General features: G+C 33.8%; 1 protein-coding gene across 7 annotated transcripts in view; it reads left to right on the top strand.

Annotated features, from left to right (window-relative positions):
• Positions 1–16,265, top strand: part of ORC4 (origin recognition complex subunit 4) — an 82,232-nt gene that overhangs the window by 28,650 nt on the left and 37,317 nt on the right. For 3 of the 7 annotated variants that reach the window (XM_040474997.1, XM_040474998.1, XM_040474999.1), the window contains 3 exons: positions 8,953–9,026; positions 11,585–11,661; positions 12,249–12,339. The exons of 1 other annotated variant lie outside the window; for it this stretch is intronic. In XM_040474997.1, coding sequence (XP_040330931.1) covers positions 8,970–9,026; positions 11,585–11,661; positions 12,249–12,339 — 225 coding nt within the window. In that variant the 5' untranslated portion in view covers positions 8,953–8,969. Of the gene's footprint in view, positions 1–6,304; positions 6,329–8,952; positions 9,027–11,584; positions 11,662–12,248; positions 12,340–16,265 lie in introns of those variants that run through there. 3 more of the 7 variants (XM_040475001.1, XM_040475002.1, XM_040475000.1) reach the window with 2 other exon arrangements.

Here is a 16,265-nt window from a genome sequence, read left to right as displayed (position 1 = left end):
TTCTCTATTGACAGCTAGCTTCTAGTGAAAGTAAAATCTTGGGTAGCATAGCCAGGAAGCCTTTCAAGTTTAGTGCCTTAGCTCTGGACATATAAGAACATCTAGAAGACCATTAATGAAAAACAAATTATATCTGTGTGTGTGTGTGTGTGTGTGTGTGAATATTCCATGAATGGTATGCTTTATTTGGCTGTTGCGTGAATGAATATTCTGGCTTGAGTAGCTTCATATGTGCACATTTATGCATGGGTAAAATGACATTGTTTATTTTTAGTTATCTGGTTAAGAGTTTTTAGTATCTTCAAGTGTGAAGGTTTTTTTTTTTTTAAAAAGTCATTGCCTCATTTGTATTCTGAACCCTTTGGTCTGGTGGTAATATATATAGAGAAAAGGTTATATAATTAAGAATCAACTTTAACTCTCGCATAAATGTGTACAATAAATAAGGGCAGGTAATTAATTAGATTAAATATCTATTCACCAAGACCAATGCATGGAAACATTAAGTAAATAGGAAGAAAAGGTTTGGTGTTTTTTTTTTATTTTTTTTTTTTTTCTGCTTTACTGCTCTTCACAGGGTATCTGGTAGCTTCTCTGCATTTTTTAGGCTGTGAGGTCATCACATCCTCAACAGTGTTTGAAGCAGGTGGCCTTGGGCAAAAAAGTACCTTCCTTCTGTGGATATTGGCAATAAATTCCTCTGATAACAATCTCATATGGTACACTTAACTGCTCAAGAGATCAGTGTCTAGGGAAGTGGACAAATTAACACAGACCTAAGTTGCTCAGGTTTTATAAAAACCACCCCTTTGTCATTTACCAGCAATTCTACAGGCATGTTCTGTGACACTATTCCAGTTTTTTTCCAATGCTATATATCAGAATAATAATTTATGGCACTAAAAGGGGGGAGGGGCAGATTCTACCCCTAAAGATTCAGATCTATTGCCCTGGGATTTTTTTTTTTTTTTTAAATGACCATTCATCCATTTTGCTCATGTCTACCTGAATACTACTTGTTCTTTGCCATTGACCACCCACTTGGCATCATAGTAACTGACACAGCCTAACAGTGCCACACCATTAGTGCTTTTCTCATCTTGTCATTGGAACTGTGAGACTGTAATCTTCAGTTAGCACCATTATTTAGCTGGCTTCATCAGAGCAAATGTTTGTCCTATCTCCTGAATCAAGCACATCTTATTGTTCTTTTTATATTAAGTGCTTTTCATGTTGTTTGATACCAGTCTGAGACTGGTACTAGGTTAATAACTATTTTCCAAAGTATTTTTTAGACACTAATTTTTACTTTTAATTTTTTTTAGCCTAGGGATTTTAATTTTTCCCAACAAATCTTGACGAATCAAAAACTGTTTGTAAAAACATTGTCTTCTATGCTGTTAAAGCATATATATCAAAACAATTTTAAAATTCTTTGCAGGAAAGGTTTTTGAGTTTCTTTTAAATCAGGGGACAACATGTAAATGTAAAACATCTAGGCAACCAAAAGAATCTCAAGTAGAGAACAGAATGTATACTGTTTTGGAATGTCCTCCAAAGTCTCTCTGAATTATCAGATGATAGGACAAAACCTTTGTTACTTTTCAGTAACTAGAGGAAAGAAAAACTCTTCTCACTTTCTTATTCTACTTGTGATTTATGTTCAGTGGTCTATTTTTCTATCTAATAGGAAGCTTTCTAGCTTATTTGTTTATTTACCGTGATAAAAGTCCCTTGGCTTCCTGGTGTCTTTCCTATTCCAAATTCTCCTGTTTTGATAACCCTTAGATAACTATTTAAGTGTGATCCTTAGATACTGTTTACCTTTAGGCTTAGCTTGGTTTGAAGAGATGTTTTCTATACCCATGGATTTCTTTACCTTCTGTGGTCTCATCAGTTTTACCAGGTCTGATGTGGAATGCAAAGTAATCAAGTCAATTTTCTCAGTAGTACACAAAATATGGTTTGGGGACTAGCAAGAGGAGCATCATCTGGGAAGTTAACAGAAATGCAAATTCTCAACCACTACCCCAGACCTATTAAATCTGAAACTCTTGGGGCGCCTGGGTGGCGCAGTCGGTTAAGCGTCCAACTTCAGCCAGGTCACGATCTCGCGGTCCGTGAGTTCAAGCCCCGCGTCGGGCTCTGGGCTGACAGCTCAGAGCCTGGAGCCTGTTTCCGATTCTGTGTCTCCCTCTCTCTCTGCCCCTCCCCCGTTCATGCTCTGTCTCTCTCTGTCCCAAAAATAAATAAATGTTGAAAAAAAAACTAAAAAAAAAAAAATCTGAAACTCTGGGGATGCTGCCCAGCAATCATCTCTTCCAGGTGTTGAATAGCTTCTTACAATTAGTGATTTGAGGTCTTTGGGATCCATGTAACTATAGACTGATCTGCCCATAATTTTTTTATTATACCAGTATTTAAAACTGTATTATTTTGTATTGAGCAAAACTCAGTGAATATACCATTGAAGTATGCTCTCATAGTTCTGAGGTACCTTAGTTGAAGTTGCTCTTGACATTTATTGCATTGTCAAAGAAGTACTGTCACAGAAATTGTTTAGAACAAGATGATGTGCTTCTGCACCCCTCTCATCCTCATTTTGGTTCTTCTCTAATGTAATGTGATAATTTAGAAAGGGTACTGTGTTCACTGTGCATGGGATTTGACAGCATGGCATATCAAGTAAACCATTTAATTTAACCCCCACAATACCCAGTGAGTTAGATAATAGTTTTATCTCAATTTTGCAGAGGAGAAAACTAGGACTTAGGAAAGTTAATTTGCAAAAGTGACACCACAGAACAAGAACCCAAATCTAGGCCCTGCTAGTAACAAAGCTCTTTAAGGACACAATATTGCTACCAATTTCATTTCTCTAGTTCTCCTTTTCCTTGGCTCTTTCTGAATTTGCGTTTATCTTAAATTTGATATAAATGGTCTTTACCATTTACTTCTCCTTATTCACAGTTCTAATTTGAATAATGTTCTTAAATATGTGTGTGTGTGTGTGTGTGTGTGTATATATATATACATATATATATATATATATTTAGTTTCATCACTTGTGACTTTCTAAGAAAAACTAAAAATTTCTAGAAAAATTCTGGTATCTTCATATTCACTTCTTATACCTTTACTTTTTTCTGGTTTAATTTCAAAAATGGAAATCTTTTCATATATTCAGTAAAAGGTTGAAAGTATTGCCAAATTTTTCAGACATGCTAAAATGCATCTAGCATTTTCAAGTTTGAAATGAGTAAGGAGAATATTCCAAATCATGGCAAAATTACAAATTAGAAAAGGAAAAGTGTAGCTATTGACTAGTAATTTTAATCTTCATTTGGAATAAATATTCCTCCTAAACCTCAAGGTTTAATTGAAGGCAGTAAATAAAATTTGAAATATACAACCCTAATTCCAGAAAGAATATTTTGCTAATTTTTTTAATGTTACTAGCAAGCTGTCAGTCACTTATAAAAAGATAAAAATTCCTGATGTCTTTGTCTAACAATAATTGACGTTAGCTTCTTTTGAATCACCAGACATACAGCTTTATATGCTTTGCAACTTGATTTAAAAATTATTTGTTGGGGCGCCTGGGTGGCGCAGTCGGTTAAGCATCCGACTTCAGCCAGGTCACGATCTCGCGGTCCGTGAGTTCGAGCCCCGCGTCAGGCTTTGGGCTGATGGCTCGGAGCCTGGAGCCTGTTTCCGATTCTGTGTCTCCCTCTCTCTCTGCCCCTCCCCCGTTCATGCTCTGTCTCTCTCTGTCCCAAAAATAAATGTTGAAAAAAAAAAATTATTTCTTAAAAAATTTTCATGTACTTTATCTTTTGTTAATCTTGTAAGTTCTCTGTTAAATGAATTTCATAAATAATTTAACTATATTTTAACCATTTTGAAATTCCATTGCTGTGACACTACCATGAGATATACTGCATATATTTTACTTGAATTAGAGAATAAGTCATTCTGTATTTTTATAATTTATTATTCTTTTATACTTGGCAGTTTTTTTTAGAGTCATGGCATGTAATTGCTAAAAAATTTGAAACTTAGCTAAGAAGTTGATTTAACCTGGCTTTGGCTTCTTTTTTGGCAGCTAGTTTACCTGTGGACATCCTCCACTACCTAGCATGTATTCATTTATCAAATACTTTTCTTGAAAACCAGTTGTATGCCAACATTGTACTGGTTGGTTTGGATACAATGATAGGCATAATTTCTGAACCCTTCTTTTAAGGAGACTGTGACCCAGTGGAGCAAACATATAAGTAAGCACAGAGTTAGTTATATCACACTGTGTGATGATTAAGTTTTATGAAAGGAGAAGATAGCATATATCCTGAAAGCATTTGACAGACACATCCCCTCAGACTTTACCCAGAGTAGGAGTATATAGGGGTATCACAGGAACGTATTCCAGAGGTTGGTATGAAGCAGGATACAAGAATTGTTGAATGTTCAGACAGAATATTAATAGAAGGAGCTAGTAAGTTAAACTGAGAAGCTAGTCATTCAGAGCATTCCATTTATTTATTTATTTATTTATTTATTTATTTTTAACGTTTATTCATTTTTGAAAGATGGAGAGAGACAGAGCATGAGTGGGGGAGGGGCAGAGAGAGAGAGAGGGAGACACAGAATCTGAAGCAAGCTCTAGGCTCTGAGCTGTCTGAGCCACGTGGTGCTCGAACCCATGGACCCCAGGATCATGACCTGAGCAAAAGTCAGATGCTTAACTGACTGAGCCATCCAGGCACTCCATTCCTTTTTTTTTTTTTTAACTTTTATTTTAAATTTTGTTTAAATGTTTTTATTTATTTTTGAGAAAGAGAGAGAGCACAAGGAGGGGAGTGGCAGAGAGAGGGAGACACATAACCTGAAGCCGGATCCAGGCTCCAAGCTGTCAGCACAGAGTCCAACTCAGGGCTTGAACTCATGAACCACAAGATCATGATCTGAGCTGAAGTCAGACACTTAACTGACTGAGCCACTCAGGTGCTCCCAGACCCTTCCTTTTAAATGGTGTTAGAGAATTTGGAATTCAGAATTTGGGGGCTTGGGGGGAACTGAGGGGTTTTTATGTGAAAGTGGTATCACTAATGAGTATAAGAGTTGGAGACCGATAAAAAAGTTGCTATAGATTTCTGGTCTAGAAATGATGTTGATGTAAAATGGGATCGAAGCAGCTAGTGACAGAAGTGGATTGGGTTGAAATTCTTTAGGCAGTGTAATAGGCCAATTGTTACTCCAGCATCTGAGATTGAAAACTGGTGCGTTCACTCTAGCAGAACATAATTTGAGAGGCAGGTCCACTGGAAGCTAAAGAAATAATATGAGAGTAAGCCATTCCTTGGAATTACCCATTTCACTGCTCCTTGAAATAGTATCAGTAAGTAGTAGTAGGTTGTACCAAAATTCCTACAATTAAATAATTAGAGTCACCCAGGTTCCACCAATATGAGTAATAGTCATGCATAGACATTCAGCTCTTCTTACCCTTTGTCTAGTCCTACTATTTTAGAATAGCAAATAAAATCATATTATAGAAAGCAAAGTAGGAAGTGGAAGTAGTCCCTGGATGCACTGGTATAATTTGAAGAGAAAGTCAACCAAGCATACTCTAATAATCAATTTTCAGATAATCAAGATTTAGTTGTACCACTATTACTCATTTCATTTTTTGTCATTAAGCAGTTGGGGGAAAAAAACTTTAAAATTAGAATTGTCTTTTTCTTAAATTTTTATTTTGAAATTATTATAGACTCACAGAAGTTGCAAAAGTAGTACTTAGAGTCCTGTAAACCAGTTTCGTCCAGCTTCTGTTAAGGGTGACCTCTCATGTAACTCTATATATAGAGTTATACGTATAACTCTCGTATAACTATAATACAATACCAAAATCAGGAAATTAATATTGCTCTAATATTGTTAACTGGACTATGGGTCTTATTTGGTTTTTAAGCAGATTTTACTTGCACTGATTTTTGTATGTCTGTATAATTCTCTGTGATTTGATCCCATGTATAGATTTGTGTGACCACCACCTCAATAAAGATACACAACTGTTCCACCATTACAGAGTAACTCTCCATGCAACCCTTTTGTAGTTATACTCACCCCTGCAACCTTGACTTTGTCTCTTAGCCACTACCACTCTGTTCTTAATCTCTTGTCATTTCAGTTGTACCAGTGGATCTTGGGACTCATTCCACTTCCCTCTGTGCTTTATTTTATTTACTATTCCGAAATAGTAGGACTAGACAAAGTGTAAGAGGAACTAAATATCTATACATGGCTCTTAATCATTTTAGTACCAAATGTAAGCTTGGGTGACTACAATTACTGTAGAAGTTTTTAGTACAAATTATTATTCACATTGTTTCAAGAATGTTGTTTAAGTGGAATCAGAAAATATGTAATTTTCTTTTGAGGTTGGCTTTTTTTTTTTTTTACTATGGGTAATCAATACTATTGAGATTCATGTATGTTGTTGCATGTATCAGTAGTTACTCCTCTTTTTTTGCTCAAGTATATTCCCTTATATGGATGGATGTTTGAGTTTGTTAAATTCTGTTGACTCATTGGAGAACATCTGTATTGTTGCCAGTTTGAGGGTTATTATGAGTAAATTTGTAATGAGCATTCATATTACAAGGCTTTAGGTTGAACATAAGTTTTCATTTCTCTGGGATAAATACCCAAGAGTACAGTTGCTTGCTGTGTTGCATGGTAAGAATATATTTAGGTTTTTAAGAAACTGCCAGCAAGAAACTTTGCATAGTGGCTGTAACCAGTTTGCATTCTCACCAGTAGTTATGTGAAAAATCCAGTTTCTCTGCATCCTCACCAGCATTTGGTGTTACCTCACTTTTTTATTTTAGCTGTTCTAACAGATATGTATTGATATTTCATTATGGTTTTAATTTGCATTTTCCAAATGGCTAATAATGTTAAACATCTTTCACTTGTTTATTTGCCATCCCTATATCCTCTTCAGTGGAATGTCTGTTTATGTCTTTTGCAGATTTTTCTAATTGGATTGTTTCTTTTTTGTTGAATTTTGAAGATGCTTTATATATTGGTCCTTTGTCAAATATGTGGATTACAAATATTTTCTGTCATGCTCTAAAGCTTGTTTTTTGTCTATTAAATTAGAATTGTTTTTTAAAATATTCTTTGTTATGGAGTGCAGATTTGACTGTTATTTGGAGGGGCAAAATGTATTAAAATTAATCTTTTGACTAAGATTTAATTTACAGCGAGGTAGGCACTGAAGTACTGTGTGTGTTTCTTTCATGAATGATCCCCAAAAGAAGACAAATGCATGCTTTTAATGGTTTACTTGAATTATATTTGATGCAAGGAGGCAGATTAGACACCTACCTATGACCTCAGACATTTTACTTAGCTTTCATGAGCATTGTTTTCTTAATCCATGAAATGGGGAAAATATTTTTTAAATTCAGTGATAGTTTGAAATAGCTATTATAGCCCTAAAAACAAAAGCATATTGTAAAAGCTCTCCCCCACTTTTTAAAAATTCAGTCCTCATTTTCTAGTAGGCAATTATTTCATGTTTTTTTGTGAGTTCAGATGTTGACTTACAGATCTTTTTCATAGTCAAGAGTATCTTAAACCACAGTGAGGCTGTCATTTCATTTTGCTGAAAGGGTTTTCTAAACCCCACATACAACTCTGATTTAAGGGAAAAAATAATAAGTAGAATCAAGTAAAAATAATTAATGTAAAGATGCTCAAACAAGGTGCCTTGCATGGACATTAGGCTGATAGAAGGTGCCTTTTAGGGATTAGGTGCCTTCTAGGGGCAGCTGGGAAGACTAATTTTCTCCTAAGAAAAAATATTCTTAAAGGTTAAGACAGCAGTTGATGACTGTTTTTGAGTTTCCAGTTTGGGAGCTTGGCACCAGAAGCCAGAGTTTAGGCCCTGGCTACATAGCTTATACAATAAAAGGAAGACAGATTTTCTTGCTATTTATCTGTCATAGCCTTTCTCAGATGTTACCCTGTTAGCATTTCCAGGGAAACATAAAACAGCATTCCAGGGGTTGGCATCTAATTGTCAGTATGTGAAATTAAAAATATGAGTTAATGAGTTATTAAATGAGGTATATACGAAGCACTTATAACAGTTCCTGGTATATAAGTAAACACTGCTTAAGTTCTTATTACCAGACTAGTAAAGGATTGCTATGGAAGTCAATGTGAAGAAAATTAGATCTTTTAACCAAGTGTATTTATCTGTGAATATGTTGCCCTAAAGAAGAATTTTACAAAAGTTATCTTTTTCTTAATAGTATATATATTTTTCATTCCTGCTATCATTCCCAACTTTATTTGGACATTATGCTAAAATACATCTAATTTTGAAATATACTCAGTTTGGGGATACTGGCAATTAAGTGGAAATCTTTTTTAATGTAATTTGATTATGGGTAAAGAGAAATACAGGCAATTATGGATGTTCAGAGAAGATGCATTTTACCTACTGTCTAATGATTGTGTATGGTTGGTGAATGGAGCAAGAAAGCAAAGGTTTTGTGGAATGTGATGATCCTGTGGGATGGATGGGGAGGGAAACATTCTGTATGAAGGAAGCGCATAATTAAAAAAAAAAAAAGTTAAGGAAGGGATGTGAATAGTAGATTGAAGAGAAATGGAGTAGTTGTCTGTAAGAAAGAAAAAAATGACATACATTAAGGTATGAGTTTGAAGTGTATAGCATGATGGTTTGATTTACATATACTGTGAAATGATTATCACACTAGGTTTAGCCCCAATTTTTTGAAGTTTGAGAAATTGAACATTTTCATGTTTTCATGTTTTAAAACTTGTGTTTATTTTGATTCTATGATAGTAAATTCTTAAATAATCTTTTCAAGCCAGTAATGTTTTGTATTCATGCTAATTTATTTTTTTTTTAAGGATTTCAGTTTGTTGAAATGAGCAGTCGTAAATCAAAGAGTAACAACTTAATACATGCAGAGCTCCTTTCACAGGTTAGTATTTTCATTAATCCTAAGGTGTCTTAACATGCATCGCTGATCAGAGAATTGTCATCTTCTTAACTGGAATTCTCCCTTTAACGTGAAGGGAGAACATAACTCCCTTTCCATTCAAAAGGGTAGAATGTCTTACACTACATTTATTTATTCTTTGTAAGTCTTTGGATAGTTAGAGTGCTAACTTGACTTCTGCCTTCCCAAATGTCTTCTAATTTCCATCTACTTTAATGTAATCTTCAGAGTTTTGTACTTCTTTGTTAAATTTATTCCTCTTTTACTTCTTGTGATGCTGTTATAAATGGGAGTTTTTTTCTTAATTTTTTTTACTTGTTCATTGTTAGTGTATCTAAGTGAAATTGATTTTTGTATATTAACCTTGTTTCCTGTAGCCTTGCCAGACTTATTAGTTCTAATAGTTTTTAGTGTATTCTTTAGTTTTTTAATATATAAGATCATGTCATCTGCAAATATAGTTTTACTTCTTCCTTTTCAGTCTGGTTGACTTTAATTTTTTTTATTGTCTAATAGCCCCAACTAGAACTTTCAGTGCAATATTGAGTAAAAGTGAAAAGAACATTCTTGTTTCATTTTTTATATTTGGGAAATACATTCAGTCTTTCACAATTGATATGATGTTAGCTATAGTTTTTGTAGGTGCCCTTAATCAGATTGAGGATGCTGTCTTTTTTCCTGGTATGTTGGGTGTTTTTATCATGAAAATTTAATATTAAGTGCATACTGTATTCCAATGGTGAGTATACATGTATGTGTGTCTCTCTTAAGGAATATAGTAGGGAGTGGGTATAATAACTGCTCTGGTATTTCTATTTATCTGACTTGACCAGAACTGTGTGTTTTTCTAATAAAAACTAAATGTAAGTTATTGGCATCCCTTCATATAAGACCTTACTTTCTTTTTGGAAGGAAAATGTTTAACTCTGTTTCAAAGAAAGTTTTTAGCTGAAGTATAATTTACATATCCTAGTAAAGTGCACAAATCCACATACAGTTCAGTTTCTGTACATGTATACACCTATTTAACCTTCATCTCAGATCACTTGAGATTTTTGAACCTTTCACTGTTCACTACAGCTTCACTTCACTTTACCCCTTAGATGTTATACATAGTTCTTGCCTTTCTATTAGACTTTAATGAAGTTTGAGAAAGAAAAAAAAAGTGAGGTTTATCTTTTGATTTCTAATGATCTTACGTAAGTAGAGAAATAAGCATTATGTTTAGTTGAGTCTCTGTAGATGCTCATTTAAATGTTTTATAGGTATCAGCTGTTACCTATACAATACCTGTGTTATGTTACAGATGACTGCCTTATTTAATCTTGAGAACAGGCCTGCCAGAAAACTGTTTCATTGTTTCAATTTTGTATATTAAAAAAATTAACATTTAGAAAAGGCTAACTTTAAAATCCATGTAGTTGACTTCTGGCATCACTCCTTATTCTTTCCCCTTCTTAGACAATGATAATATGGATTATTTTATCTCTACTGAATAATTTGCTTTGCTTAGCCTCTGGTACATGTAAACAGGACTCAGATTTATCTTTTTGGTACATGAAGGATCGGTCCAATGTTGTCAGTGTGGGAGAAGCAAATAATCTTGGAAGCTTCTTTCTTCTGATGATGGGACCAAATCTGAAATAGCCTCTTAAGACTTTTGTCCCTGAAAGACCTCTGTAGTAGCAGCAGATTGAGAAACGGAATGCCTTTAATGGTCTATATTTTTAAAAATTATGCTAGATTGTCTGACATAATTTTTTAAAACCCAGTCTAAGCCCTTTTTTCTAAGGCAAACTCAAATTTAGGTCCTTACAAGATTTTTTTTCTTAATTCATTCCAATGATTCTTCATTTTATAGGTGTAGATGAACACAATTTCTTCCATGTAATTGAGCATTTCCTTATATGCTGAATTACTACTTTTTTCAATATGTCATTTCTTCCCAATTTATTTGCAGTGTTTATTTAGGCATGGGTCATGCTCCTTTAGTAGTAGTATGTTCTGAATCTAATAGGTCCTCAATAAGTATATAGACTTTTAAACTTTATTTTCTCAAATCCTGACTTTCATGATAGATGTAGATGGATAGGGCTTGAACTAAGCCAGTTTAGATGTGTTTGGTCTCTAGAGATTGAGGTGTGGTTCATGAGCATTATTAGATGACATTACGTTATTCGATTCTTTTGTGTCTTTGTTCCTTGGCTGATATGTTATGTACAAAGTGAAGCAATCATTTATTCACATGCAGTAAAACAGCCCTCCAATTGCTGATGTGGCTAAAGTAATTCTCTTGTTGGATTTCACAAGTAAATTCTCATCTTTCTTCTGGGACTTGGGATAAGAAAAAGAAAAAGAAAAAAAACCCACTAATTTTACAACTCATGAAAATGGTACCAGAACTCTTGAACACAAGCTATTTATGGAGGGTTAAATAAATTGATTAATACCTAATTCTGACTGCTATAAATGTGTATTCTCAGTCATTTTGATTTCATGAATAACATTTTCATTTGTATTTACTCACTTCTTTAAATCAGGTACAAAGAGTTTTACGGGAAAGATTTTGTCATCAAAGCCCACATAGTAACTTATTTGGAGTACAAGTACAATACAAGTAAGTTTAGCTATCCCTTTTTCTACTTAAAGATGCCCTTTAGGTTTTTCAAAAACCTACATAGATTTTATGTTACCTTACATGGATTTTATCTTGAATATGGCTAACATTTTTATAGAGATAAAAAATTTTGCTTTTATACAGAAGCACTGAATATTATAAAGCAAGAGCAGATATAAATGTTTTCATAACAGGAAAGCTCCTTAACTTTGAATCTTTTGTTGTTTCTGTCATCTGGTATTATGGAGACAAATTCTGAGGTCTTGTACCTGATTCTCGAGTGCCAGCTGTGGAGTGAAATGTTCCAAGAATTGCCACTGTTGTCCCTTGTCCCATATCATCATAAAGCCAAGATATTTCAAACTTAACTTGGTTTCCTCTTGAAGTTTCTAGAGATTCGTATGGACTTACTATCTCTTCCTGTGTTTTTCTGTGTAGGACTATATACAGCATAAGTCAAGTGCCAAGTGGGAGAGAAAAAGTGAATGCCTATTTTCTGTGCATATTCATATTCAGCTTTTAAAAAGTATTATCTAGCAAGTTATTCTAGCTTCCTTTTTAAATGTTGGCTATTTATGTCATTTCAGACACTTAATTGAGCTGCTAAAAAGAACTGCTATCCATGGAGAAAGTAACTCTGTTCTCATTATTGGGCCCCGAGGATCAGGAAAGACCACGGTAAAACTATTGATTTCTGGTATTTCCTTGCTTCTGTAGACATGTGATGATTCTTCTAGCCAATACCGGAAATATCTTTTATTTTCATTATTTTGTTAATTTTTCTTTTGTTTTTATTCTTTAAATAATAGAAGACCTACAAAGCCTTAAAACTTAGGGTGGTATATTTGAATTGAGCATATCCTTTTTACCTTACTTTCCTCCTCAGTAACAAATTTTCATTTGATGTTTTCCCATTGTCTTTTGTCCTTGAAGAATTAGTGATTGCCAGTAGAAACAGCAAATTAGCATTATGGAGCATGTTTCTTATGCTTTTTATCTATGTTCTGTACCTTAACTTGTGCTTTTTATCTGTTATCAGTTTTATACTAACCCTGTAAGGTAGGCATTGATTCTGTTTATAAATTGGGTAACTATCATACCATGCATTCTTTTCTCCCTACTATTTGATTAATATTTACTGTTTAATCCTAACTCAAGTAATTTTTTCATTATACTCCCATCTTCTAGAATTCTTTTCTACTTTTCCTCTATCATATTTCGCTTAGTTACCTCAAAAGCATATTCTTGCTTTTTCCTCTGATTTTGTCTTTTCACATTCTTTTCGATATATGAGACAAATTATAGCTGTTACGTTGAATATATTACTATTAACTTTCAGTACTTGGGCTGCGTAAAATTTCTTTTCTGCTATATTCCATGCAATGAATTTAGATTTTTCACTAACATAGTTATTTTTATGTGTTGAAGTAAAATTATGTATTAAATAAAATTATGTAAATTATAAGTTAATTATAATTATTAAATTATACTAATTAAGTTAAATTATAAGTAATATTGCTTATTTTATAACCAGTAAATATTGACTGTACATTAGGTAAGGTGAGGAAATAAGGACTTTAGTATTTTACTCTTCTCACCCATTTCCAGTATTTGAAGTATATAAGTTGGGAATACAGATCTAGGTAATTTCTTTTCTTTTTTAATCTTGGAATACTTTTTCACATGTATTATATTACAATTATATTTAGAATAATTTTTTCATTTTGACTATACTGTATTTGATTCAGTCCTTATGCTCATTTTATATAACCACTATTTTTTTATTCTTGCTTTCTTTATTATGATTTTCCTTTGTGTTTGACTTCAGTGCTGTTGGGATAGCTTTAACAAGAGAGCCATATGATTGGTATGCCTTTGAGCTATTAGAATATTTTAAATTCTTAACAATAATATTAACAATAGAAACACTGAGCAAAGGATATGCACAGAAAGGTCACAGAAAATTAAATACAAATCTGTCTTAAACTTATAAGCATCTTCAATCTTACTTATAAGTAACAAATTTAAAGCATTAGCACTTTTGTCTACCAGGATGACAAAACCTGTAAAATTGAGAACACTAAAATTGTGAACTTATAGGAAAATAGACACATGTTCCTACTGGTAGTATAAATTTACATAACTAGAATAAAAGACAGTATCTAACCACATTACGAATTCATATGCCCTTTGACTCAGCAACAGCATTCTAGGAATTTGTACTTTTTAAATGATGTATATACACTTACTCATTGCAACAACATTATTGATAGTGAAAGATCAGGAACAACATAAATGCCCATCAAGAGAATACCAGTTAATAAATGCTGGTTCATCCATCCATATGATAGATTATTATGCATCAGCAAAAAGTAACATTTGTCTGTAGTCCAGAAGAAAAGGGAAGAGGAAAAAATATCCTATTTTTATTGGTTTGTACAGGCATACCTCATTTTACTTTGCTCTGCTGCACTTTGCATATACCGTGTATTTTACAAATTGAAGATTTTTGGCAACCCTTTGTTGAGCAAGTATGTAGGTGCCGTTTTTCCAACAGCATGTGGTCATTTTGTGTCTCTGTCCCATCTTGGTAATTCTCAAAATATTTCAAACATATTCATTATCATATGTGTCATGGTGATGTGTAAACAGTGATCTTTGATGTTACTATTATAATTGTTTTTGAGGTTTCAGGAACCATGTGCATATAAGATGGCAAACTTAATGGATTGATGTGTTTGTTCTGACTGCTCCACCCAGTGGCCACTCCCCCATCTCTGTCCCTCTCCTTGGGCCTTCCTATTCCCTAAGATACAACAATATTGACATTAGGCAATTAATAACACTACAGTGGCCTCTAGGTGTTTAAGTGAAGGGGAGAGTCACACATTTTAAATCAAAACACTTTAAATCAAAAGGTAGAAATGATTGAATTTAGTGAAGAAGGCATGTCAGAACCAAGATAAGCTGAAAGCTAGGCTAGGCCTCTTACACTAGTCAAGCAGTGAATACAAAGGAAAAGTTCTTAAAGGAAATTAAAAGTGCTACTCCAGTAAACACACCAGTAGTGAGAAAGTGAAATAGCCCTGTTGCTGATATGGAGAAAGTTTTAGTGGCCTACACATTCCCTTAAGCCAAAGCCTAATCCAGAACAAGGCCCTAATTCTGTTCAGTTGTTCAAAGGCTGAGAGAGGTGAGGAAGCTGCAGAAGAAAAGTTTGAAGCTAGCAGAAGTTGGTTCATGAGGTTTAAGGAAAGCAACACCTCCAAAACATAAAAGTGCAAGCGCTGATGTAGGAAAAGGGAGAATGATGAAACACAGACACATACTCTTGTTACAGTTCCTACCCAGAGGTGATACAGACTGCATCTCCTCACAGTTGCCTGGCCAGAGTGTCACATGCTCATACCTAATTTCAAGAGAGCAAAGAAGTGGATTTCTCCTAGATGCCTAGAAGGGATTGCTAGAAGTATTTGGTGAATGTCTGTGATGTTCACCACAGCTAACTTGTTTTGTGTGTGATTTTTCCCCGACTTGATAGTTGTAGAATTTCTTTATCTTAGCAGTGTAAAAATTTCAGACTATAAGCATAGGTCATAAAAACTGATACTGTATAAACTCCCTTAATATGAATTTAGATCTTTTTTCAGTAAAGGTTAATTTTTTTTTCTGTTTTCATTGTTCTGTTATCTTTGGAAAACACATCATCATACAAATGTTTAAAGATTATTTTTAGATAATGCTTTAATTCTTCAAGAACTCCATTAGTGATACTCTGAGAAAATGAGATGTAGGAAATCAGTACATTAGACCTATTATTCCATCATAAACTATGCATCTTGAAACAAAGTGGCATTACAACAGAGAAGTTGTATCTCAGTGGTGTGTATATTAAAGGGTCTAGCCTAAAAATATAACTTGGGTCGCAAGCAAGCAACTGAATTTATTCTGAACTTCATCTTGGAAGTTTGTCCCTAAAAGCATGGAGAAGGTTCAAAAAAAAAAGGAAGTAGAGTTAGTAAACACTTGTAAAGATGTTTAAATACAAATTGAAACTTTACTCATTTAATTAGTAAATTGGCTAAAATAGACCTATTTTTTACCAAAAAAAAATTTAAACATGTAAGAGAGTTCCCTGGTTATTTTTTTCAATATTTATTTATTTATTTTTATTTATTACTTTGTTTTATTTTAATTTACATCCAAGTTAGTTAGCATATACTGCGACAATGATTTCAGGAGTAGATTCCTTAATGCCTCTTACCCATTTAGCCCATCCCCCCTCCCACAACCCTACCAGTAACCCTCTGTTTGTTCTCCATATGTAAGAGTCTCTTCTGTTTTGTCCCCCTCCCTTTTTTTATATTATTTTTGCTTCCCTTCCCTTGTGTTCATCTGTTCTGTGTCTTAAAGTCCTCATATGAGTGAAGTCTACGATACTTGTCTTTCTCTAATTTCGCTTAGCATAATACCCTCCAGTTCCATCCATGTAGTTGTAAATGGCAAGATTTCATTCTTTTTGATTGTCGAGTAATACTCCATTGTATATATATGCCACATCTTCTTTATCCATTCATCCATCGATGGACATTTGGAGTCTTTCC

This window comes from Herpailurus yagouaroundi, unplaced genomic scaffold, assembly GCF_014898765.1.
Source record: "Herpailurus yagouaroundi ecotype Mexico unplaced genomic scaffold, PumYag 140, whole genome shotgun sequence".
NCBI lineage: Eukaryota > Metazoa > Chordata > Mammalia > Carnivora > Felidae > Herpailurus > Herpailurus yagouaroundi.
The sequence above is the reverse complement of the archived record's forward strand: the minus strand, read 5'-3'. Positions and strand labels throughout refer to the sequence as shown.